General features: G+C 47.9%; 3 protein-coding genes across 3 annotated transcripts; 1 reads left to right on the top strand and 2 right to left on the bottom strand.

Moving 5' to 3' along the window:
- Positions 1-100: 100 nt before the first annotated feature.
- UCRPA7_3251 (putative major facilitator superfamily transporter protein) lies at positions 101-2,043 on the bottom strand (the record flags this gene model as incomplete). The annotated part of the gene is made up of 5 exons (XM_007915774.1): positions 101-325; positions 386-586; positions 638-1,405; positions 1,462-1,534; positions 1,733-2,043. The coding sequence occupies 5 exons, from the start codon at positions 2,041-2,043 to the stop codon at positions 101-103; spliced, it is 1,578 nt and encodes a 525-aa protein (XP_007913965.1).
- Positions 2,044-3,838: 1,795 nt separating this feature from the next.
- On the top strand, positions 3,839-7,722 carry UCRPA7_3250 (putative tetratricopeptide repeat-containing protein; the record flags this gene model as incomplete). The annotated part of the gene is made up of 6 exons (XM_007915775.1): positions 3,839-4,514; positions 5,051-5,096; positions 5,145-5,256; positions 5,323-5,396; positions 5,474-7,329; positions 7,697-7,722. The coding sequence occupies 6 exons, from the start codon at positions 3,839-3,841 to the stop codon at positions 7,720-7,722; spliced, it is 2,790 nt and encodes a 929-aa protein (XP_007913966.1).
- Positions 7,723-9,348: 1,626 nt separating this feature from the next.
- Positions 9,349-10,272, bottom strand: UCRPA7_3249 (putative leucine aminopeptidase 2 protein; the record flags this gene model as incomplete). Its single annotated transcript, XM_007915823.1, has 5 exons — positions 9,349-9,373; positions 9,424-9,458; positions 9,517-9,596; positions 9,654-9,890; positions 9,942-10,272. 5 exons carry the CDS (start codon positions 10,270-10,272, stop codon positions 9,349-9,351), a joined length of 708 nt encoding a protein of 235 aa, XP_007914014.1.
- Positions 10,273-27,132: the final 16,860 nt, after the last annotated feature.

Raw genomic sequence — 27,132 nt, 5'->3', positions numbered from 1 at the left:
TATGTATTCCATCTCTTTTCCAGTCTGTCCAGGCAATGAACCCATACGGTCCATACCCCTAAATTCTGCCAAATGCCTTCAATTGCGAAACATCAAGTCCTTAGTACACGTAACGGAAGTTGGGGTTCTCCTTGTCTGTCAGATCCTCGAAAGCGTGAACCATGCGGGTGTCTGCAGCCTCTCTCACGCCAGCTGCGGCCAATTCGTCACGGCGCTTGTTCTCCCGGGTGAGATACCAGCGGAAGTAGACGATGATAATGACCAGTAGGGAGTAGCAGCCAAGGTGCGAAGCAAAAGCGGTGTGATAATGCGGTGCCTCTCTAGCCTGTATTTGAGGCATGTTAGTCTATAGCTCTAAGTAATATGTTGGGTGAGGATCACTCACCAAGAAGACTTGGCTTCCAGCAGCGTTTCCGGCACTCCACCAGATGAAGTTGTTGGCAATCACAACAGTCTTCTTTGTCTGACCTGCGACGTTACGGCTCATCATACTAAGACCTAATGTCTGTGCCGACCAGAATGACAGGGTGATGTAATAACAGATGAGTAGACCAACGGCAGTGCTGAAGTTCTTGTTCGGAATTGTCTAGAGAAGTTTAGCACCAGTAATATGTGCCTGCAGCGCATAAGTACCTACCATGATCAGAATGGTGCCAATGAACGAAGGAACGACAAATCCAAGCATGGTGAGCAAATTCTGATTGAATTTCTTGACGAGGAATACCGAACCCAGGAGGACAATGATGATGTAGAAGCCGAGAACCATAGCGAGCAGTTGAGTCTGGAGAGTGTTGAAGCCAAAGGCGCCCTTAATCACCACATTCGCGAAAGCACCTAGACCACTTGTGGGGAAGGTGGTGCATAGCTGAATACCGGCATAGCACCATGTCTGGGGATCCTTGAACGCTTCGATGACCTGCTCTTTCTTGAATGTTCTGTTTTGAATACCAGTCTGATTATCTCGGACTCGCTCAACCATCAGTCTCTTGTCCTCTTCGCTGAAGCACTTGGCTCGCATTGGAGAATCCGGCATCCACCAGCCCACGAATACACCGAAGATGACTGATATGATTGCATATGACAGGAAAAGCCACTGCCAGTTCTTCAAAGGACCTGTCTTGATCAGGGTGAAACAGTACGCAAGAAGACCACCGACTATCTGCTGGGCGCCGTTCATCATGTACCAGTATGTCACACGAGCGGCTTGTTCTTCTCGGCGGTACCACATGCCGGAAAGAACAACAAAGGCAGGTTGACATGCCGACTCGAATATTCCGAGAAGAGTTCGAACAGCAATGAGGCCGGCGAGATTTTTGCAGGCTGCGTGACAGCCGAGGACGATCCCCCATGCGATAATGCTGAAAGATAGATACTTGGCGACAGGTACACGCGCGATGATATAATTCTTCAAAGTCGCATTAGTACGAATAGTGGATGCTGGTTCATGAACTTGTCGCTTACTTGAGGATACTCGACGACCAAGATACCAATGTACACGCAAGTTGTCAACCACGGCCATTTTGCTGATGGAGATCTGCAATATTAGGCATCAGTATAACCATCATACACAGGGTATCCCTAAAGACCCACCCAGATGGAAGCGCGAGTCCAGTATCTTTCGGCATGTTCATAATTGATCTACAGAGCAATAGGTAAGTAATTGAAACAAGCCATGAAAGTGCGCTCCGTCATCGAAGCGATGCGAAGTCAATTGTGGGCGGGGATCACTTACGCAAATGATAGTGTGCCCTTATCAATAGCTTGCAGGAAATAGGTCGTGATCATGATAACTAGCACGCGTTTATCGATCATCTTCCGTAGTCGCAAGCTCTCTTCAGGCGACACGTGGACGGCTTCGGCAGCAGCATACTTCGCAACTTCATGGTCGATCTTATCATAACGGGCTTGATCCGCCTTCCCCATATCATCGGCAACGGAGTGCTTGCGCTCAAGATCAATCTCTTGAAAAGATCGCTTGGCGCCCTTCTCACCCTGTGGGTTGCTGGTCACGATCTCGGGGTCGAGAGGCTCGATGTTGGACATTTTGACGGGCGTTTGGGCGGGGTATCGTTCGATGTCGATATTTCCAATGTCACGCTGGATAGAGTACCAATGATTCTTTACCTGACGCTCAGATAAAGCGGCCTTCTAGTGAGCAAGAAGAGAATAGAAAACATCAGATGGGAATGTCAGCCGACTTTATTCCCCACGTCGAGTCCCCAAAGTCCTCCCCCGGACCCCAAAGCAAGCTAATGAATCTGAATGGTATGCAGCCGCGGGGATCGACTGAAAGAATCCAGGGTGATGGATCCGCACACTCTACGAGATCCTAGTCGGGTCACTTTGAACATTTCGGTTGGATGATAGCGGGTACCGAATTTGCACCAATCTCCTCATGCCCTACAGGACACCATTGGCCCGAGCATCTGCATGCCGGAGGTAGTGAACGGCATAGTACTAGACCGGTGGGGAAAGCTGCGGAGATCTGGAGGCCAGTCTACATCCCATGGCGCTTATTGGGGCCTACGACAAGAGGCCTCTGCTGCATCGAAGCCGCCATTGAAGGCTTTTCAAGGAGAAAGACACTTGATGAGGATGCACGGATATGCGGACTAAACAGCTCGGATTCGGACCTTTCTCGACACTCTCTCAATGATCTCCATCCTTTTAGACGATAAGATGTGCTCGGAGGGGTAAGCTTAGCTTGTGCTGGAGGGTCACATTGGATGACGACCGAGTACACTACACAATTACATACCGTTGTAGCTAGGGGTCGGGCCAACCATTTCTCGAACTGCCTGGTTCTAAGTGTCTTGGCTGAACTGGTGGCGCCCAGCGCCCAGCCAAAGAAGTCCACGATGCCTTGCCTCATCGCTCATCTCGGCCCAGAAGACAGCGATTGTTTACAGGCTTTCTTCTGCTGTCTCGGACACCACCAGACCGAGCCTCTCACTTGGCGAACTGGGACCGTGGCCGATTTTTCCACCAAGAAACACAGCACCCCGCAACCCCCAGGAAGAGCGGGAAGCATCTCCGATATGAAAGCCTTGGCGAAACTTGCACTCCAGTGGGGAACCTCCCGCTCCCACCCCTTGAGGTTTCTCAGGAGCTCTCTTGTTTGGTGTTTGTATGATCAAGCTTTTTGTATTTCTAGATCATCTGCCTTTCGTAAGGTACTTACAGCAATTGACTTTGGGCTGTTATGTTGTGCTGTGTCATTTGAATACCAAGGATATGAAGGAATAGATACAGCAAGTTGATACCGAGGTCACTTTTGGGCATTGCTAGGCTGCGCATTTGGTACGGAGCGATTAAAATAAAGCTCTTTGTATGCGCTCTTCAAGTTTTACAATTGCTGCAACTTTATACTACCAATGACTGGATTTTGAGTATGACTACCTTCATGTGAAGCAAGTCATGTGATAGTTGCGGGCATGAATGCGCCTTAAAAGCCGCCTTATGAAAGTTTGGGATCCGGGCTCAGTGAGCTTCGTCGCATTGCAATGATAGACGCGGTTCAGATGTGAACATGCCCTTTCCCTGCTAGACTTGTTCTGTAGAGGACCGGCTGCTTTTACAGGCCGTCTTACAGAGGCTCGAAACATGCTAGCTAGCTTTAGGCAAGGTTGATCGGCTAACTGCTAAGCATGATGTGATGCTGAAGCGACAACATTGTGGCGCGGGCCGTAGATTGAGCTGCGCCTCTTCACTTGCTTGAAGATGGCTGCGAGGCATAACGAGCCTCACCTGTAGATGGCGAGATGATAAATCTGCTACCTTGAAATATGACGGTGGGTATTGCCCCAGTATATTGTATCAGGGACGAGCAATCATAGCCATGGCGGACGTTGCGGGACTTATCATCGGTGTTGCCGCTCTGTGGCAATCGTGCATACAGGTCTACGAACTCGTCGACTCCACGCGCCAGCATGGCATGGAATTCGAGCTTCTCAACGTCAAGTACGAAGTCGAGCGCGTTCGTCTACTTTGCTGGGGTGACGCCGTCGGTCTTGCCAATGTGCAGACAGCAGACGGAGCGCGGACACCCAGGATCAGCACTCCTGAATCCACGACGAACCGCTTAGATGTCCGACTTCGTCGTGACGAAGTGCGCGGCACCGTGCTCCGGCTGCTCGGATGCATTCAGCACGTCTTTCAGAATACGGAGCGGCTACAAGATCACTATGGTCTTCAAGAGGCCGCTCCGATTAGTCTGACAGCCGGCCGAGGCCAAGGCGATCTGCAAGGACAAGCACCACCGTCGCAGAGCCAGCGCATTCTGAATGGAGTGTTTCGGCGTGCATACGATAATCTACGTCGCATGGCTGGCGAGCGGCAGCGAACGACGCCGTTGACACGTCGAACGGTATGGGCGGTTCGTGATCGCCGGAAGTTCGACATGCTCGTCAGTGAGTTGCGGGGATTCAATGATAGTCTTGAGAGCATGTTTCCGGATGCGCAAATACGGGCGGCCGAGGCCATGAGAATCGAGATCGAAGGTGCCGTCGAGATCCGTGAGTTGCAGTTGTTGCAGTTGGCGACAGCAGATGAGCACAGGGATCTCTCTGAATGTGCAAGCTTGAGACTAGAAGCACTAGGTGCGACTGTTTCTGCGAGGACAGAGCTATTGTCATCTTCAAGGAATATAAATGAGACGGCTAGCGAAGCCAAAGCTGAGAACACTAGGCTGGAGGATGAAAGAGAAGATGCCAACGAGGACGATCTGCTGGATGATCAGCACGCCGAAACCGACGCGCAGACGGCGTCCCCAGATGATTCGGAGGTTGACGAGGTAACCAGAAGACTTGAACAGGTCGAGCTTTACGTGGATAAGAAGAGTCATGGGGCTCTGACATTGAGTTTAAACGGTCCATTTGGTCGACTAGCACGTGTCACAGGGCATGTCTACTGGGACGGTGTCAAGCACGATGATTCATTTCCATCTTACTGGGATGATAGAGGCAAGGGGTTCGTGACAACAACACATGCTGCTTTTGGTATGATTGGTTCCACGTCCAGCGTCTGTTGTGACTTCGCTAACTTGCTGTAGACATGTATAAGAGGAAGAAGTACATTAGAGTACCCACAAAGGAAAAGTATGACTTGCATACTTCGGAAGACTACGTGCTACTTGCTCCCGAAAGCCATATAAAGTTCGAGAATGAAAATCCGGGAACCGTTACTGTTGAAGGCTATGGCCTAGAGTGTTGGGATTTCGAAGCAACAAAACCAGACAACAGGAAGACGACCATTATGGTGAATAACTCCGAATTGCCGTCATTACGTGCAAGAACACTACTACGGAGGATAAACGATTTGCAGAACCACGAAGGGAAGTTTGGTTGGAGTCCGGACAAGGAAGAACTCGACCTTAAAGAGATGGTTGGAACCCTTGGGTAAGTGCACATTCTTGTAGTGGCACAACAAGACCTTGTATTGCGAGTCTGTGTGTGCTGACATGACAAAAAACCAGTATCACTTACTTCAATACTCAATACGCCACGGACCCAAACCGATGGATCAGTAACCTTTACAATGTCTTGAACCGCACTGATATCTTCGCCGACTTTCCAGACTCTTCTAGTGTTGGTCTGCAGTGGTCTGGTAACGTGACTGACACCTGCATTGGGGTTTGGAATTTCTTACGTCAAATCATTGTTGCCCGGGAACTAGCCATTCGTTTGAAAAACCTGGACGGAACCAGAGGTTACACCGGTTTTACTGAGCGGATTCTAGGCTCTCTTATTGTCTCTGACTTGTGGCTGAAGCATGTACGAATTATTCTCGTGGATGCAAAACTGCCGACCGGTGTTCTTCAAGGCCCCGAAACAGAGGAGGCAAAGGCAAAGGCCGAGGAGTTCAAGAATCAGGGCAACGAAGCATTGAAGAAAGGCGAGTACGATAAAGCGGTCGACCTGTATACCGAGGCAATCAAGCTCGATCTCTCCAATGCTATATACAGATGTAACAGATCGGCGGCATTGATGGGCCTAGAAAGATATGAGGATGCAGAGGAAGATGCCTACGTAGCAACTGTATGCGATCCGAAATACGCCAAAGCCTTCTCTCGACTTGGAATGGCCGTATTCAAACAAGGTGATGCCAAGCGAGCGAAACAGGCATACGAACGGGCAATCCAAGTCGCTGGAAAGAACGCCACACCACAAATGCGCCAGGGGCTTGCCAGTGCCGAGGCGAAGATCGAGGAAAAAATCAGAGGCATCAAAGCAGAGAAGGATGTCGCTAAGCAGCATGCCCTGCACTCTACATGGTTTGACGAGGATTGGGAAATTTTGGGCAAGACAGTTGAGTTTCACTCAGTTATACACGAACAACAAGTGGAAGGCTTGCTGTTGTTCGCCGAGCGTATGCGCTGGCCATACGTTAACGAGGTGCGCGATTACGCAGAAGATGTCTACAGTAGCATCCGTGCCGGGGGTACGGTTGGCATCGACCTGCATGACTGGCTGTACGGTATCGTGCTGCCCGGGAAATGGTTTGCCTTTAAGATTATGACGGCCCTAGTTCAATGCACGCTAAGTATAAAAGATAAAACCGGCATCGCTCCATATTTTGACTGCGGCCTCGTGCTGTCCACACGATCATATTGGCGACTAAGGACGGTTCTGGGGCGAGTTCTGGGCTGTTTGCCCGGTGTTACCTCGCTGTGTGGCTGGATTGGACCTTGCCCAAAGGTCGAGTTTGACCCTCCGCTCGAGGGACCAATTCAGCCTTGCCATATTAGGGTCAAGGCGAGGCGAGTTGCCCTAACAGACCACAAACCCGATTTGGATGAAGCCATTTGGCAGAGCAATCCGTACGATCGCCGCGACGCGACACGTATTCGCCCCGACGAAGAGATGGAGCCATACCTAGCCGAGCTGCGCGATTCCAATAACTGGATCATCCCAGAGCCGCCGGTACGAGATGTTGGAACCTGCGAGGTTGTTTCGATCAAGCTCAAGAAGCTAGCACTGCAAGTGGATGTGGCGCAAAAGGCGGCACAGGGGAAGATACAAGACACGGAAGCAGAGCGTGAGACAGAGTATCGGGCCAGCATTACATTCAAGATGGACAATAACGAGGATCCTATCACCTACAAGCTTTTTACGAATCCAGTCTTTGTCGTCCCACCTTCTTGTCTCGAAGGTCCAAAAGGTGTCCATGAGGTCCATATGAGAGAGTTGCCGCGATATCAGACAAATATATGGTCAGTGGACAGGCTCAAGGATCACTTGGCCGAAGACACTGAGGGTAATGAGGTCATGGTCATCAATGCAACTGGAAAGGGGGCGGAAGTCTTGGCTCGCGCGTGGTGCCCTGAACGGGGTAAGTGTGCCGTGATCCGTCATCCAGGAGGACCTTGTTTTGTGTGTGCGGTTCGGGCCGCCGGTAAGCCAAGCCTTGGTACGGGTGTTTTGATATGGACCGGTTGAGACATGCGAGACTATCATAATGAAGTCCGATGTACTGAATTGATAACATAACCATGATTTTCTACATCAAACCAAGTAGATTGAAAAATGGTAGTAGCACGTCTTCAACTAACTTGGTGATGGCCGATGATCCCTATAGTGAGAGCCGCATAGTCTCACTCGGCCATGACAAATTGCTCTTCCTTGAATTTATCACTAGATAGTATGACACGAAGCCGCTATGTGCGAAAAATGTCCGCCTTTAAATGACGTGCTATCAGGGCGTGACACCATCAAATCCTATTAAATCACTTTCTAACAGAGGTCGGGCAGTCGGTGTTTGCCCGACTCCTATTAATATCTACCTTCCTGCCATGCATTCCAGACCGAGTGGCGAGCTATGACTGCAGAGCCTGGTGACTTATTGGCCCTTGAAATTTATTCCTTTTTATACTTCATCCCTCCCAATGTAAAGGTCGGGGCATCCTTGCAATGTGCGTTTGTGACGTAAAACGAGGGCTGCAAGGTCTTTAGGGAGGGCAGCGAAAGAACCTAGTTGGTCTACATATTCGTCGCGGTGAAGCTTGAGACTTCTACACATCTGCAGCAGCCTCCCCGTCGGAATCTGATCATTTCCGAGAGGTCCGGGCCAATTTCACATACGAGATACAATAAAGTGTTAGCAAGACAAGGCTGCTCCATAAGTTTTGTTTCCGCAAACTCTCTCCGTTCCTAGAGGTGTGAAAATTCCACGGACACAACTACATAACATGATTGAAACAAACAAAAATGACCTTGAATCCAGCGGTGGCATCAGCGAAGACACCATTGCGAAGATTTCTGCAGATGCAGGACGAAGACATGCCTTCTACTTGCAGCTTCCCCATGAGGGCCAGGGGGTTAACTTCAATTTAGTAGCGCTGCACCGCATGGATATGTACTGTCTGAAAAGACGCCTGCTAAATGAAGCCGCAAGCATCTTCAAAAATGGTGAAATGACAGAGGATAACTCTAGGGCTGTGACATCTTTGATGGATGATTACTGTTCGTTGAGTCTTTTGACTTCTTGGGTCTCTTCTTTCAGCCTGGAACTGGGAATTTTATTAATGTATTCGCACGGTCAGGCACAGCTGTGAGAATCGCGAATGTATGAGGGAATGCGGAATAAGAGGGATGACTCATTCTCCATTTCTTCTCCGGTCACAACAGGAACTCAGTCGAAGACTATTTGACGAAATCACAACCAAAGAAGGGGTTGATCCCCTCCCCGCAGTAACCTACGAAGAGAACAAACACTCTCCATGTTTGCCGGGTCCGCCTTGGGACTGCCAGAATGCTACCAACGCTAAAAGAGATCAATACATTCTGTCATTTGTCGGCGGTATCATTCTCATGGCACCGATGGTTATCATGGTTCTCGTTTAAAAAGCATCTGTCAGTCTAATCACCGTTGCTATTTGCACCCTTCCTTTCGCTGTTGCGATCTCGTACTTTTGCCCAACCAAATTGCCAATAGAGCTATTGAGTGCCACCGCAACATATGCAGCTGTGCTGGTTGTATTCGCTGCTGGCACGACAGGCTCAAGTCCAACATCGAGCTTGACAACGAGTGCAGAGAGTCATCTGGCGAAATGATTCGAGATCACAAATCTTGCTTTCTTGATATACGATTTATTCTGTGCTAGAACACCATCTTTATTCTCTTTCATCGAAATTTATTATTTCAAATCATATTCTATATCAAAAAATCCATATTTCTTTCTTTGTTGTACCCATTTGCATAGCCGTGGCAAATCCCTCTATGATCGACTACAATGACGCGAAAGCGAGTTCGTATGCAAATCCAGTCGTCATCTTTGCATGCTCTAGTACATGATCAAAATTTACCGTACTTATCGTATCCTGAGTGCTGTGAATATAGTCACTGGTATCTTCAAACGCAGCTTCGATCACGAATGCTGATGGATAACCAGCCTTAGAAGCCGATGCGTGGTCAGAACAGGCATACCCGCATTTAGTCTCCACATATGGAATTCCACAGTACTGTTATACTTATCAGCACTTCATACTGATTCAATCGAAGACTCCTAGTACCACTTACAGCATTGATGACAAGCTTGATAAAATTTGTGAGACCGGTGTCCACATAGTCAGTGATCACGCCGACGGATTCTTTACGACCTGTCCAACCACATTAGTTAACTGAAACAAAACAGCGGCGACAACGAATAGTGTTACCGTGGTCAAGAGTGCCTTGAACGTATCCAGTCATATCTTGTTGGAGCATTGCCTTGACATCCCGTCCATCCTTGGCGTATTGTTGGAAGATTGCTTGGCTACCAAGAAGTCCTCCCTCTTCGGCCGAGTACCAGTGAAACTCTAGAGTGTTGGTAGCCTGGCTAGATGACACTCGCGAATCTGTAAGAACTACGCGGAAAGCTTCAAGAATAGTCATCGAGCCTGAGCCATCGTCATCTGATTGGGGGTCAATGATTAATTAGAGGAGCTTGATGAGTATCAACGCACCTGCCCCTGGCGCTTTGCCACTTGATGGGTTGTTGAGGTTGATGGAATCTTGATGCGCTCCAACCACAATTGTCTTTGCTGACTTCCCTGGAATTGTGGCAATCACGCTACTCTGTCCCCACGAGTGTGCAAATGCCTTGACAGTGACGTTTTTTGCGCCACTGGCAGTGATGATGCTCTGAACTTCAGAAAGAAGCCACTCAGAGGACTGCTTTCCATAGCTCGACTTATAGTATCGATTATAGAAGTTGGAGAATGTCTGTAACTTGCTCTGGATAGTTGTCTTATTCAACTTGGGTAGAAGTGCCTTAACTGCCGTGGTCTGCCCCATAGATGATGGGTAGGTCACAGTGGCTCGCTCTTGAAGGTTTGCGGTGATCGAAGAAAGCTCACTGTAATCAGTGATATCAAAGAAATGTTTACCTTCCTATACAACCTTAGCAACGAATTTCGATCTAAGAATCAGAGATCACGTACAGCTTTCAATGCCCATTTCTCTGCTTCAGAGACGACTTGTGTCTCCCCTGGCCCGAATTCAATTACAAAAGATTTCTCCTCTGCCTCTCTTCTTCCAATAGACAATCCATGGACAACGGCAGAAGAGATTAACAACACTGGGGAGATCCGCATCGTAACAGACAATCAAGTTCTCTTGTGATGCAAATAAACGGTATTTACGGCTGGTTATCTTCGAGCCAGACTGTGTTGCTCAAAACTAGAAACAGAAAGATCATTTCTTCACAGTTGAGTACGTTCCTTTATATTGAAATGAATGAATTTTCTTTGTAATCTGAGGGGGATTCTGAGGCATGAAGAATCAAGATCTAGCTTGAACTAGCAGGAGGCCATATTGTTCCATTCGTGAGTTGCCTTATGAATGTGACGACGTCGTAGCCAAGAAATGCTGAAATATACCACATGCCCAAAACAGCTACATGTCGGTAGTTGTACTTTATGTGCGGCTTGCTTGGTACGGGAACACTATCCTAAATAAGGAGGTGATCGGGATACGAAATTAGGCGTGAGCGCAAGACGTTGTACCAGTGCCGGATCCGCATCAGAGCGCCCGGCAATTGGTGGTTCTTGCAGGGGCGTACCTAGTCGCCAAGAACACCCTCCAGCAAGAGAGCTAAAAAACGGCAATAAATAGCATTGTATTTCAAGTTCAACCTTGAGGTAATTGCAGATATATACACCAGAGCTGAATTTAACTACTTTTTACTTAGCTATTGAAGCTAATTCCAGGACTTTGAATCCTGCCGTTGTTGCTTGATCTGATCCCGATGGGAAATGTCAATCGCCTTTGATATCCGCTATGTACAAATACGTCGCATTCACTGCGTGTTTGTTCCCCAATCACAACGCAAGCGTGCCATTTAGGCCACAGCCTGCCTCTACACAAGCAGATGCTGTATGAACGTATCTGATCTTCCCATTCTCGACTCTGAAGAAGTGGCTGTCGGGCATCGGAGCTTGACCTTGAGATCTATCAAGGCCTGGGAAACCAATAAACATGTCCACTGTTCCCATCTCCTCATCCACCACATATCGGCGATAAGGAACATGAATGGTGCTCGGCATATCCATCACACAGTCTGCTCCTACCATGGTCCCACGTGCAGCAAGTCCACCTTCAAGCCTATAGCAAGGTGGACCCCAAGGAAGAGCTACACTTGCATTACCAAATCGATCAAAGTAGGCATCCCCTGCAGCTTTGATTACAGCACGACTGTCCTGCTTGTCCTTGGGAATTAGGTCCCAGGTCTCGGGGGCATTTAAAGTCAAGGTTCCAGTGGCGTTGAATAACCAGTCTCCTTCATCTGTAACAATTGATTCAATCAAAGACGCTTTCTCGTTTGTGAAGACCATACGCGTGTGAATGACATATGGATGCGGATTGGTCGCCGCGATAATTTCAGTGAAAGTGGCACACTCTACAGTGTCATGAGTGCTCCTCGTGAAGTCAATCTTGATGGCCTGAGAAAGAGTGCTTGCCGCAATTTCCACAGCTTTCGCGTTCTCCGTATATGTCACATTGCTGGTAGCGAGCGCGGCAATAGTCCGGCTTTGACCGACACTTTGCGCAGCAACATATTGATCAGTTGCATTCTTCAGGAATTCTCGACTACAATCAGCTGCAACTTGAGGGATCATACATGCCAAAATAACGGAAAAGCGCATTTTCGTGATAATAAAGACAGAGATTTCGTCTGCGCGAACTAGTGCGTCAGTCAGGAGCTAAGGAGGTGTTTATTGGGCTAGGCCTAGCTTCGAGGAACCTGGAACAATATCATGAAAGGGCAAGAAATGCTCCAATTTATACGAATTAGGTTCTAATCCAGCCCGAGATTGGCTCGCATTCCTATGTCTTTTTTGCGAGAACACTATGGTGGGAGATTTAGCCTGTTTCTGGGAACTGGGAATGATAGTAACACCAATAATCCCAGAAGGGGTATTTGGGACTTTGCCGCTTTAAAAAGCCGGAGCCGGCACATACATTTGATCTCCTTGATGATTTTACCTGAATTCATGCTTGTCAGATCAAGAGGACCGGAACTCGATGTAATATTCCAGCCTTATGGTTGAACTCGCCGACTTACAATGAAACTATTTACTTACACTCGATTCCTCAGTAAAGTTCTGCATGCTAGAGTACTATTCTAGCATTATATTCCTTATAGTAAATAAAGGGGCAGATACTGCCAAACACTATTTTCCCCGGTCCATATCACTCCCCATGTCACACGAGCAACCATAGTCAATTAGACCGCCAGCCCAGTTCAAGGGTCATAGCTCCAGAGGCTTAGCTCAATTCTATGAATGGCCGGACTATCAAAGACATTCTGCCCCGAGCAGAGTTACATTTGATAACCTTTGCTTAGCCTTGCTTGAGGTCGCTCTCGTGGGTCTCCTATCTACCGCCAATGACTTCCGCCTTGTGAGGCGGAGGTTGTTAGAGCGAAAGATCTATTAGGAGACTCTTGTCGTATGATAAATTCCCGTTGCATGATCAAGTAAGAGATTAAAAGGCTTGTTGAAATGAAAGTGCGTAGTAGCTCAACGCGTAATCATGTGGTCGCCTAAGATCTCCTGTCTTCGGCAAATACCTGTTTTGGGCTGCAGCCGAGAACGCTAAAGATTAGGGTCAGACTACGAAAGTGGAGAAAGGACCACACAGGAGGATCTTCCGGGGAAACCCCAAATGGGGACAGGAACTCTGGGGATATTCGCAGGAGTTTGTGGGGAGATGATGAGATGCTTCTTGACTGGTCATGTACATCGTCAACGAAGTACATATATACAGCCGTCTCGCCATGTAGATCATCAAGCCAAACATTAAAAGTTGACTTGGCCTGTCGAAGACACATCAGTCAATTTCAGCAGGTTACGGCGTTTCTTGCCACTCACCCTCATCCAGTATGGCAACTCCAAAAGCCATGGATCAACAGCATGTTGTTCATGATGAGGGACACGATGATGGTGCTCTCAAGCCCACCACACATAGTGTCATGACCGAGTCTCGAATGCAAGCAGCTTTGCTGAGAGAAAACCCACGTATCTTTAGGAGAAGCTTCCTAAAATTATATGGATGCATTTTTGTTGGATATCTATGCTCTGCTACAAATGGGTTCGACTCTAATACTTTCGGTATGCCAATCCTAGCCAAGACAAGGCTGAACTACCCAGTGAGCATCTGGCTGACAACAAATAGGAGGTCTCTCCGCAATCCCTCAATTTACCGAGTACTTCGGAATTAATACACATAATCAAGGCCTCGTCGCAGCACTTTACGTTATCGGCAACATTGCAGGGTCCCTCTTTGCTGGACCCTGTTCAGATAAATATGGTCGCCGAGCAGGAATGGCTCTTGGCTCGGCAATCTGTGTTATTGGTGCGATCCTTCAGACGGCAGGCACCAATTTGTCGATGCTCATGGGCGGCCGCTTTATTCTTGGTGTTGGTGCTGTGCTGGTTCAGACTGCTGGGCCCAGCTATGTGGTTGAGATGTCATACCCCAAATACCGAGCACAGCTTACTGGTGGATATCAAGCTTGTTTCTTCCTCGGAACAATTATCTCAACTTGGCTTGAATATGGACTAAACCATGCAAAGACGACTCTGTCCTATCCATGGAGACTTCCCCTTGCTATCCAAGGTCTTCCGTCGGCCATCATCCTGTGCGCTATTTGGTTCATTCCGGAAAGTCCAAGATGGTACGAAATCCTCCCCTTCAAACATTGATAATTATCTCTTTCTGACTGAAATAGGTATGTTGGTCAAGGACGTGAGGCCGAAGCAAAGGCTATTTTAATCAAATACCACGGCGATGGGGATCCAGAAGCTCTAGTCGCTAATTTAGAGCTGCAGGAGATGATTGAAGTTATTGAGTTAGACGGTTCCGACAAACGTTGGTGGGACTTCAGGGATCTCTTTAGTACACGAGCAGCGCGTTACCGTACATTCCTTGTTACTTGCATCGCATGGTTTGGTGAACTGGATCTGCCACCGACAAGTTATTACTTTCCACTCATGGGTAGGCGGCAATAGTATATTTTATCTCACCTGCTAATCTCCTATGCAGTTAAAACCGTCGGCATTACCGATGTGTCCACGCAGCTCTTGCTCAACGCAATTCAGACGCCTGTCATGGCAGTCGCGGCACTTTGCGGTCTCAATGTGATGCACAAGTTTGGTCGCCGTAAATTACTGATGGCCTCGAGCGCGGGAATGACAATCTCAATTGCCATTATCACCGCCTGCACAGCCGAACAGAAAGGGAGACCAGCTGTTGGCGGGACTGGAATCGCATTTCTCTACATCTTCTTGATCACGTTTGCATTTGCATGGGTTGGTCTTCCCTTATTAACCTGAACTGGTCTATCATCCTGCAAGGCTAATACTTTTTTCCATGAACAGACGCCCATGCAATCTCTATATCCCGTCGAAGTTCTGGCATACAATACACGTGCCAAGGGTATGGCCTATCTCGCCTTCATGAACAATGCTGTCAAGGTCATGAATACATACGTCCCACCAATTGCTATTGCAAATTCTGGCTGGAAATACTACATCCTCTATGTAGTCTGGGATGCATTTGGCATTGTTGTCATTTACTTCTTCTTTGTAGAAACAAGAGGATGGAGTCTGGAGGAAATTGAAGAGCTTTTCAATTCCAAGAATCCGGTCAAAGCCAGTCTAGAGAAGAAGCATATCAGTGTGGCTCAGGATGGCACCATCACGGATGTTGCGGGCAAAGACGTAATTGATGTGTGAGAGAGAGTGATACATAAGGAATTGCAGGTCAGAAGAGAGGGGTTGAAAGGGTGTATAGGAGCAGTACTGTAACACGAAAGTTTGTAGTGGATACGGATCTTTAACATTTGTTAAATATAAAAAAAACCTACATGCTTTTCTGCAGGTATGAGATTTCGACTCTGGCGGTTAAGACGGAGCTACACCCTACATACTCATAATACACACATTCGTGAATAACAAGACTGGTTGTAACAATGAATAGAAAATAGATCAATAAAAACACATCAAAATATCATGGAACAGAAAATTCGGGCATGAGATAGTATTTGTTGTCTATGAGTTTCTCAATGTATCTAGGCTTTCGTGGCAAAGTCAACGGGCAAGACCTTGTGGATGAAGGTATCCAAGCTTTCCATCTCCTATACAGTGGTCAGAGATTATTCTCCATTATCACACCTTAGCGCACCGGTTTAGGAACATACCTCCTGGGTGACGGGATTTGTCTTGGATGAAACATTTTTACTGCCGTCAACGAAAGCCCCCACTGATTGACCGACAGATGCTAACACTTTCTCGCCAGGATTTTCGCGTGCCCCAGAACGATCAACAATAAAGACGGGAGTCTTCGCATTCGCTGGCTTTCTAGGCCCAGTGATCTTCTCATCCAGTTTTAGCTCGTCTGTAACTCCTAAGATTCCTCCGATCTCGTCATTGCTTGCCAATGTCGCTAGGAGAGCGACATTGAGGCCTTCATTGTACCCGCCCACAGCGATGCGGTCTGGATGACAGCCTTTGATGATCTCTTCATGGACAATTTTCTGGACGAGAGCTTCGTTCTCGGAGATAGTTAAGCCATCCCTACTCTCGCTGTAGTCTAGGTAAGGAAAAATGAAGGCAATATGATTGCAATGGCCAAGGGTACGTAGCGGCTCGACCATAAACTGCCAATCCCCGCCCTGTTGATCTTTGCCGTGGCACCAAACGAAGGTAGACGTATGGCAGGTAGGGACAGCACGTACCCGAAGGTAGTCGTCAGTGAATATAAGAGGGTCAAATGTCATGTTGGCTAAGCTTTTATGGAGTGCTTTCCCGTAATCAAAGTCTCAAATTTCTGCAAACCCAATCCCCTGATATATATTCCGTCTGATTCATAACCATGTATTGTCTCCATATTAGAGCTGATATCAATCTTTTGAAGCTGCCTACAGACAACCCGATCCAAAGGTAGGATTACCAGAGTCCAATATCGTACTATATTCGGCTCACATACGATCATATGACCGGCATTCATTACGCGCCTAACATCCAACATCAGTCATCTATTTTCAATAACCAGGGGGTTATGTACAGAAAAATAGCTCGGCTATGGCTCGAATTTGACATTTACGCGATGCGCGCTAACCGACACCTCCTCGGCTAGAACACGCAAACGACACTCGTATAGCCCGATGGACCGGCAATGGATGAGGACCGGTCATCCAGTTGGGTGTAACTACCTGAGGCAAGTACTTTGCCATATTTATGACAAGCTGCTATACGTAATAGACTACAGCCTTACAAGTTTAAAAAAATATGGAGTACATCATGGGTCATTATGCATCCCCCATTCCTCTTTCAATGACTGTATTCCTTGTGAGGTGCTGATGGATGTCACCTCTTCAATTCTTTGTAGCATCCGAATAAGTTCAGTCTGTTCCTCCACTCTCTTCAAGCTACGCCCACCTGTGAGTTATTAGCTACCGAAAGGGCAACAGACGACTGTTCTTACAAATAACAAGCGGCTGAACCGAGTTAACTAGAACTCCTGGGTGTCTATCCCCAAGGGTTTTTGTCATGCCGCATAAGTGAAGTGTGTGTTTGAGGATCTCGGCCTTCATATAGGTTAGCAGAAGGAATTATATACATATTGTTTGCTGGGCGCCATCACCTCAACAGCTCTTGCAAAATGCAGGAACTCTATTCCACGCATGGGGTGCGGATTGTGAAGAGCTAGAAGCACTTTCACCAAGTGATAAAACTGCATTGCAATGACTAAGGCTGGTAAGCGAATAAAGAATTTATGAAGAATCACATAAAGGCTTACCATGCCACGTGCATAGATAAGATATTCGAGGAAATGGTTTTATCTCCTCCATCACATAAAGGGGTTGAAAAGATTCAGGCAACTTCTCTTTCCAGGTGTCAACTTCGCGCTGTAGCTCGTCCCACTTGCTAGGGTCGCCATTCGGTTCGTTACAGTCCTCAGCAAAGCAGTAGTCGACAACCTCAGCAACCATCATTGTCATCTGTTCCGTCTTCACATAATCAAAGTCGCCTCCCCAAGTGATATCAGCTTTCCAATTACTGGGGCGAATCGTGGTCGGCTTGCCTGTGGCAAGTGCTACCATGATCTCTTCGCGGAAATACGTCCAAAATGCTGTTCGTTTGAGTGCTCGAAATCCGATATTCTTTCGATTATGTCTGAAGAGAGACGAACAACCCTTCAGATGACGCTGATGATCGGTCTCGTAACACATCATCTCATACATCCTGAGCACAACGGTGGAGATGGGTAGTACATTGTCTAGGGCAGTAGAAGGATCTGCCAATGCCGGGATAAGACCTTGAACACACAAATCATGATACTGAGTACCACTAAACTCGTCGTATGATCCATTAAGTCGGCTCAGGTGGCACGCAGAGAGTGCAAGCACCGCATGAAGTAGAATTGGACAGCTCAGGGCTAAATATGGTACAAATGTTTCGAATTGGCGGTGTGGATCATTCACATCAAACTGTACAGACGTTAGCTCGTACAGCCAAAATGAATGAATAGGTACGAACCCAACAAGCCAGGTTATTGATATAATGTTGGAGCAGGCTGGCCGTCTGCGGATCATTCAGGGGCCGTATGGGACCTGGTGTGTATATCGATGATCCAGACGTTCTCATGCGAACAAGGGATTTGATAGGGTCGACAATCGTGTCTATACTTGCACCGCTCGCTGTAGAATGAGGAGATGCAAAGTCAACAACGTCACGAGATGGGGTAGAGTTTGATAGCTGGATAGAGCCATTCCTAATCAGAGCCTCGCTTATGAGAGCCCCGGGCGACTGCACTGCATCGTGCATCAGGTATTGCTATCCACAAAGTAAGGAGGTCATCTTACCACCAAGAAGTAGGCTTTCAACCAGATTAGTTTCTGCGCTGGGCGAACATTGCACTGGAGTTGAGGCGTTCGAGGCTCCCGACAAGTTCTCTTCAGCACCCACATCTACCGTATGGACAAAGGTGACTGAGATACTCAGCTTAATTATATACCTACGACTCAGTTAACGTACCTTCTGATGGCGTGTCCAGCCAGACATGACTAGAATCAAACTGGAAGCCGCCATTACTTCCATTGCCATCGGAGCGCGCTGTAGGATCATATCGACACTCGCGGCTTCCAATTTCACAGTGCCGACAGTGAGGCTTTCGCTCATCGCCTTTTCAATCAGCTAACTTGATGCAATCTTCCGATAACGGTTTAGAACGTACATTTCATATGTCGTTTCCGACATGTGATGCTTTGCTCATCAGCTTGCCCTTCTGCTTAAAAACCAAACTTCCTCTCAATCTTCATTCACAAGGGAGTCAACGTTGCGTCAATAGGGGCCTGACTTACCATCCTACACGAGAGTCAGCTCAGAGCATTAACCAATATCACCCCAGAATCCAACAAGTGGCGCACTCACCAGTTCGAACACGTCTATGAACCTCTCGCGTTGGAGCCATGGTATCAAGCGCTACCAAACTTCAAATCCGCCAGCTAACATCATATCCTTCTGATTTTGGACATGAACCATTGTTCAGCTAACACTGCTCATATCTCATCATGCGATTGGCATGAAGAGGTTGAAAACTAGCTGCGGGGTCTCGTGATGAAATTAGCCTACCCGAAATCTCACGTGATACATCCAAGACACCATTTCAGATGTGATTAATCAAATCTTGATGAAGAGAATGGTAGAAAGGAGTCAATTTCTATTATTTCTAGCTTGCGTTTAACGTGTAGATTATTAGGTGTTTAGCGTGGTGGGATTTTACTTCACTCATCACTGTAAACAAGAAAATCTGTGCCTTCGAATGCGTTGCAATTATGATAGAGAAAGAAGACATAGTCTATTAATTAGATTTTAATATAACTTGACCCTGCCCCCGCCTTGACAAAGACTTTCAATGATTGCCAGATCGTTCAATGCTTCCTCGGGACCCGATCGAGGCTGGGCCTTTCCACTATCTACAGCTTCAAGAAACGCTTGTATTTCAAGCTCGACACCCTTACTATTCAAAGTTTCACTTCGATTTTCTCCCGACAGCAGTTCCAAGCTCAAGACAAATCCATCGGGCCCATCGGTGAGATTGAAACTGCCTTTAGTTCCGATAATTGTAAGTTCTGTCGCACGCCTTGTTGACGCGAATGACATGGAGATGGTGCCGGTGCCTCCGCCACTCAATAGTATACCTGCATTCACAGTGTCAAGAGGTGGTAGATGGGCAGCCACTTGTCGAGCAAGGCCATGTGTTTCAACGACCTCCTGGCCCGAGATATAACGGAGCGCGGCGGTATGATGGACTCCACCATCAAGTAAGAAACCGCCCTGATATTCTGGTACTTTCCTCCAGGTCGTCTCGTAGTACTTTCCGCCAGGTGCTTGATTGCGCCATATTCGGAGGTGAAGTTGAGTGATGTCCCCAACTGCCTTCTCGTCTACAACCCATTTTCGTCCGAGCTCTATTTCATGCATGAAGCGAAATTGCTCGGCAACACTGAATATGAGCCCTTTTCTAGCATAGTGTCTTTTATAATCCTCTATGAGCAAGCGTGCAGTCTCGACATCTTTTGCAATCGGCTTTTCAGAGAGCACATGCTTGCCCGCTGCGAAACAACGGCGGATGATGTCTGGCTGCACAGGAATAGGAAGAACAATCACAACAGCTTTGATGTCATCTCGCTTCAAGAGATCATCCAGGGTATGATTTGCCGTATCTTCTGAGTAAAGGTCAACATTTGAAACCCCTAGCTGGTGTGCTTCCTCGAGGAGAGGCGAAGCAGTGGCCTTTGAGCGGGAATAAATGGCTTTCACGTTTGCTTTGTTTGACACAAGGGCGGGGAGGTGCTCTATGAGCAACGTCAGTACTAGATAACAGCTACTAATGTTAGTGCCGCAAACCTTCAGAGGCGAAGATGCCCGCTCCTAGAATAGCTACTCCAGCCATTTTGGGGATGGCTGAGCAAGGGTGTGATATACTCCGTGGTGCTCGAGTGACACGAAGGGTTAACTCCGTAGCAATGAGTATTACTCTTCTGATATCTCAAAAAGCCTCGCAACTATATATGCCAGGTTTCGTTGTCAAAGGTGCCCAAGATTGAGCATACGATCAGCATATTTCACTTGTATTCGGCTAATTCCCATTGTAACTTTACACGAGCACGTGAACCGTAGTCCCGTTTATCGGAGAGAAATTAGCGCTTCGGTTAGTGATCACTTTGGGCCTGACTCTTGGCCACTAGCCCCTGAATCTGACCGTCCATCATCTTCCCCGCACGCAACTACCACCTTAAACTACTCACCAATCGGCATGGCACAAGATCACGTATGGCCATTTGCGGCATCATCCATGTAAGTTGGAGAATGGCTGTTGGCTTTGATCAAGACGAGCTCTCCACCCCACGTGTTCTATTATTCTCAGTATGAATGCCCAGCACCACTCAAGTGTCTTCTGCTGCGGTTGTCGGGCCGTTTTAGGAGCTTACTCGGCCGCGGTGCTAGTATAAGAGTGTTTTCATTTATGTTAGGATGATATCAGAAGATTCTTAGAGTTAGAGCTGCAGAGTGACTTCGCAGAATGAGCCGGCTCACAAGAATAGAAATCAACAAAGGCTGGGAGTTCAGGCAGGCCAGCTCTTTGAACAACTCAGCTGCTGCCTCTTTCTTGCCTGTTGCTCAGTTTCCAACAGTGGCACATATCGACCTGCTTCATCATAAGATTATCCCGGATCCTTACATCGACGACCACGAAATCGAATGCTTATGGGTCAACGATGCGGATTGGACTTATCGTACATCCAGTATCCCCCGTGTTGAACTCCCATCCCCCAATGCCCATGTCGTACTCGTCTTTGAAGGTTTGGACACCGTCGTTGATGTATTTCTCAACGGCGAACATATCCTGGCTAGTAAAAACATGCACGTACAGCATAGAGTCGATGTCACAGCGTTGATCCAGCAAGCCAAGGGCGACAGTTTGCTCGAACTTCGATTCAGGGCTGCCCCTGCATTTTCTAGAGAGGAAAAGAGGCGCATTGGTTATAAGGGCAACGAAACGGACGTGCATTTTGGTGGCCCAGAAAGACTGTTTTTGAGGAAGGCACAATATCACTGGGTATGCTATAGTGATTAGATCTCCGTGAGAAGACGTTCTGGCTAATTTGCTTCAAGGGATGGGACTGGGGTCCAGCAGTGAATACATCGGGACCTTGGAAACCAATCTACCTTGAGGTGTTTGAGCGCAGAATTGAAAAAGCTATTATTCGTCAAACGGTGGCAGATGATCTGAAGACAGCCGTCATCAACGTAAAGGGAGTGCTAGACTATCCCTCAGATGACCAACAAGTTGTAGTCGAACTTCTTGGACCATATGGATCGCTGATTCAGAGGAACACTGCCAGGACATTTGAAGCCAAGTTTGAAGCTAGTCTGACCATTAAAAACCCTCAGCTGTGGTATCCTCACAGCTACGGCGGGCAACCCTTGTACACTGTCACAGTCCAACTCCCTGGGCACGACAGCACCAGCCGAAAGATCGGACTTCGGCGTCTCCGACTACTTCAACATCCGTTGAAAAGTGAACCTGGCACATCCTTCGTCTTCGAGATCAATAACATTCGCATCTTCTCTGGAGGCTCATGCTGGATTCCGGGTGATTTCATGCTGCCACGGATGACGCGTAAGCGATACTCCGACTGGCTCAAAATCGCAAAGAGTGGAAATCAAACGGTGATCCGAGTCTGGGGTGGTGGAATCGTTGAATCCAACGACTTCTACGATATTTGTGATCAAGAAGGAATCCTGGTGTGGCAAGATTTCTTGTTTGCTTGTGGCAACTATCCGGCTTCAACAGACTTCCTGGAGAATGTCAAAAATGAAGTAGACCAGCAATTGACACGCGTGGGACACCACGCCAGCTTGGCACTTTGGGCTGGAAACAACGAGGATTATATGGTAGCCGAAAGGTGGGGCTGGGATCTTGACATGGACGATGAAAAAGGACCTTGGGATCACACGAACTTCCCGGCTCGGGAGATATACGAAAGACTGCTCCCTGACCTTGTAAAAGAGCTAGGAGGCGATGTGCCTTACTGGAGGAGCAGTCCGTATGGAGGTTCATTCTCTAATGATACTACGGTTGGAGACACCCATATCTGGGATGGTGAGTTTTCCTTATGAACAGCACCGAGGCCAAAACTGGACTAATTGTGTTCCTCCTAGTCTGGCATGGTAAGATGTCTCCGTATCAGGACTACAAGAATTATACCTCCCGCTTCATCAGCGAATTCGGGTTTGAATCGTGTCCTTCGCTCCGGACTTTGCATCGCGGCATTACTATTCCCTCGGAGAGGCATTCCCAGTCTCGAATCTTCGACATCCACGACAAGGGACCCGGACATTCTCGCCGTTACCCAATGTACATGGGCGAGAATTTCCGCTTTCGCATGAACCCTCTGAAAGATTTTGTCTACTGCACGCAATTCTTACAAGCCGAGGCCATGAAATATGCATACAATTGTTGGCGCCGAGAATTCCGTGGTCCCGGAGAAGAGAACTGCGCTGGAGTATTGGTGTGGCAGCTCAACGACATCTGGCCAGGGACTAGCTGGGCCTTGGTGGATGTCGACTTGCAACGGAAACCCGCTTATTACATTACGAAACGAGCTTTGGCAAAGGTGGTGGTGGGCATGGAGCGCACAGTCACCAAGGAGCCGCCGTATATACTCACAGGCTATCCACCCCAAAAGCATGGTCTGGATATTTGGGCAGTTAACGGCAACTTGACTAATCTGGACGCAACGCTGAAATTGAGGGCTTTCAATATACAAACTGGAAGCTCGGTTGCATTGCCTCAGGACTTGAAGGAGCAAATATTGACACTCGCACCTAATCAAACAACAGAAATCATGAACATTAACATTCCAGACCCAGACAATACGGTCATTGTGGCTTACTTGGATGATGCCACAACTTCTGAGCGCCTTGCACGTTGGGTTTCTTGGCCTGAGCCCATGAGACTGATTCATCTCTCTACAGAGCTGGATGTTCAGGCTCATGTATCGGAGTCTGGAGACAAAATATTCTTGCGTACCAATGCACCAGTCAAAGGTGTAACTCTCTCGGTTTCTATAGATGAAGGAGACAGTGACGCAGTTTTCGATGACAACTTTATCGATCTGGTTCCAGGAGAGACGGTAGAGGTTGGTGTTATATCTCTTGCTGGCAGAAATGTGCAGGCTAGGTTCCTATACGACTGGGAAATGGAAGAGGGGTTCAAGCTGTGAACAGAGCACGGACATCCTAACTTAATGGTCGGTCATTAACGCCCTCCATCCCTCATCGTTTCAGATTATAAGGACATTTCAATAAGGGGGGGGTGTTCTCACGCCCAGGTCAGATGGCGCCGAATTAGGAGATGACAAAACCGGAGCTGTCGGGGGAACCAGTCGCAGCAATACTTATAGACCAGAAACCAGAAGGGGCAAAATGAACTACACGGTTTCCCACTGTCTGAGATGGCCGTTCCTGAAATCAGCCATGAGGCGCCGGCGGATCATGCGGACCGTCGTAATAAACAATACATGAACTACCAGCTAATCCTCAATCACTAGAGTAGAGCACATGAGGTAGTAATCATTCAACCCGCCTTTTCGCCCTAGGCATAGTGCTAAAGGAGCCTCATAGTAATCTGAATTGTGGTATATAGACATGATTATTGTAATACTCAAGTAGCAAGACTAACGTGATAGGGATGGCACCTATCAACATCGGCTGCTAGCTATATGAAGCAAAAGCCTTGGCGCGGCTATGGCAATTGGGTCTGCACAAGTCCCAGCTACATAAGCAGGCTTCAAGACATCACATTGAACGCTAAGAAACCGTTACAACTTTAAGTCTATTGAAAGTGACGGGTTTTCATGACATGCAGCAATGCTGTAACATACAGTCAATGTCTGGGCAAATTTAGATCCAATCATTTCTGAACATCGGTCGGCACTTGGTTTCGTCTCCGGGGCTTTGTCTCCGGATCTGATTCAGATCCTTGCAAGTGACGCGGTTATTGCGAGCCTGTTAGCAACAATGCGCACAACAGCAAATGAACGCCACACCAGACACGCTCAACGCCTTGTCAGAATGACGATGCTAACAAACATACCATATCACACCAGCCACTCACTGCCTCAACGATGAAGTACGACAACGCTAGCTCAATAGAAGCAAGGAAAGCACTTTTCAGCCACGTCATGACAATTCGCCTCACAGCTTCGAGAACCAGAGAATTGACAATAGCCTTGTCACATTCCTCTCTTCCACAAATAGCAACGTCATGCTAAGACTCAATCATCTCCTCCTACAAATATGCAGCTTGAACGGTCTTCTGGCAGTGCAACTTTGATTTCTTCAATCATCTCACTGTCGTTATTTCGCGGTCCTTTGCCTACTAGAATCGGCACCGACTGAATTCTTGTCCAGTTGCCCGCAGCTTCTACCTTTGCATACCAATCATGGCGAAAACTAAACAGGCAGGAGTTACGGGACTACTTACTCGATTCGTCCCGGAGAGGCTCAGACAATCAGGGCTCTACCGCTGGTGGCTCCGTTTCACCCGCATCTTGCAGTTTCTCTCAGCTGTCATTTCGCTGGGCATTTTCTCCTCGCGATTATACAAGGTCTATCGCCTAGTCAATTCCATCAAGGCTGAGCGAGGAGTCAACCATGCCTCCGGCGCCGTGGAAGGCATTCTTGCTGCTGCTGTCTTGTACACGATCATCGCCACCATCATGATGTTCCTGATGCGCGGCGGTGGTCCGACGTGGCTCCGCTGGCTCTGGGTCCTGTTCGACATTCTCTTCGTCGGCGCATTCATTGCCGTGTCTGTTCTAACGCGACCGAATGGTGGAGTTGTTGGGCCACGGCATTGCTACGATAATCGTGGGCGCAAATTGACTGGCACTGGCCAGGTCGCAGATGCACACGATGATTCATGCAATCTACCATGGGGTACTTTTCTTCTAGCAATACTTAGCACGTAAGGAGCCTTTTCCACTTGAAGTATGACCCGAGTGTGGAGCTAATTGACACCAGGATTCTACATGCTATCACGGCCTGCTTCCATGAAGTAAGGGAACACCACCGAAAGAACAGATACCCCGACGCGTACAAAGAGGACCAAGCTAGCCACAACAATAACAGGCAACCTATGGTAGACTATCATAATGGGCATTCGGCAAACAATGGCACTCACATCCCTCAACAGGGCAGAAGAGGCCAACACGTTGTTTAGTGGCACAATTGTGGCGCTTGGTGGTTACAGGTTAACAGAACGTGGAGAAATACGGACAAATAATCGAGTCGAGGCTTGAAGAGTGTGTGTTTAAAGGTTTGCGGCTGCGTTATACAAAGCCATGGAGGAGGCGTCTGGTTATAGGAGTTTCAAAGTGCTGGCAAGTGGCTTGCTCGGAATATACCAGATTCACTGTCCTTAAAATAGCATCTCATTGAAATAGCTTGATTGAATTCTGATGGTCAACTTCGAGTCTCCAATAATACAACACGCTAAACAGCAGAAGGCAACTGCACCAAAAGGTCCGTTGACGAGTAGTAAGACAAGCTCATAGATATATCTCGCGTAGTTTTGTTGTTCGGGACTCATGCCGAAATTGATAGGAACTCGGTTTTGGGTTCGCATTTAACTTGTCAAACGGGCCGTGCTTCGCTTACTGTCGGTGCCGCTCAATCATCCCCGCGTTTCTAACCTCGAAGGTATGCTCTGTACTCACGAATCCAGTACTCCAATAGCACCCAGAACACATAAACATCATCCAAGCGATAGACGCAAAAGGGATGAATATTTCAGAGCCTACGACTGGTGCAGATACATCAAGAAGGCTTCGTATCCGGGAACTTGGATATAAGCCTGGCAAATTTAACCCGGGCCTGAAGAACTCCATACTCGATGTACCTGGTATGCCCGCTCACCAGAAAACCTAGAAGGCGTTTAGCAGAACTAACAAGATTGGATATAGGCTTGCGGGTCGGCCAAGCCACCGTTCACCAAGACCCTGATATCCATACTGGGGTTACCCTGATATTCCCACGAGGGCTCAAGGACACTGCACTTCATCCCTGCTACGCAGCAACACACGATCTCAATGGCGCGGGCGAGCTGACAGGCTGTCACATGTTGCATGAGTGGGGATATCTACGAAATGTGTGTCTTCACTAAGTCAACCTATTCTACGCATAATCGTTTACTAAGTAGAACATCCATAGCCGATCGCCATCACCAACTCTATTAGCGTCGGTAAGGTCTATGACGAAATCTGCATTTGGGCCCTTGATGAATCCGAGGCAAGAGGCGAGGATGATCTAGAGTCACTACGACGTTTCTCCATACCGATTGTCGGTGAGACCTTTGACGGCTATCTCAATGATATTCGGGCGTCGGTGATCGGTAGAGACGTTGTGCGTCGAGCAATTCTGGCAGCTGATACTCAGGGGGAAGTCCTAGAAGGCAATCACGGCGGAGGCACGGGCATGATCTGCCATGGATTCAAGGGCGGCACAGGGACAAGTTCCCGTCTTGTTCCAGGTGTGGAGAGAAGTTATACCCTTGGTGTCTTAGTACAGGCAAACTATG

Source organism: Phaeoacremonium minimum, assembly GCF_000392275.1.
Source record: "Phaeoacremonium minimum UCRPA7 unplaced genomic scaffold PA7_03_scaffold_265, whole genome shotgun sequence".
NCBI classification, from domain to species: domain Eukaryota; kingdom Fungi; phylum Ascomycota; class Sordariomycetes; order Togniniales; family Togniniaceae; genus Phaeoacremonium; species Phaeoacremonium minimum.
This window is presented reverse-complemented; position numbering and strand designations above follow the sequence as displayed.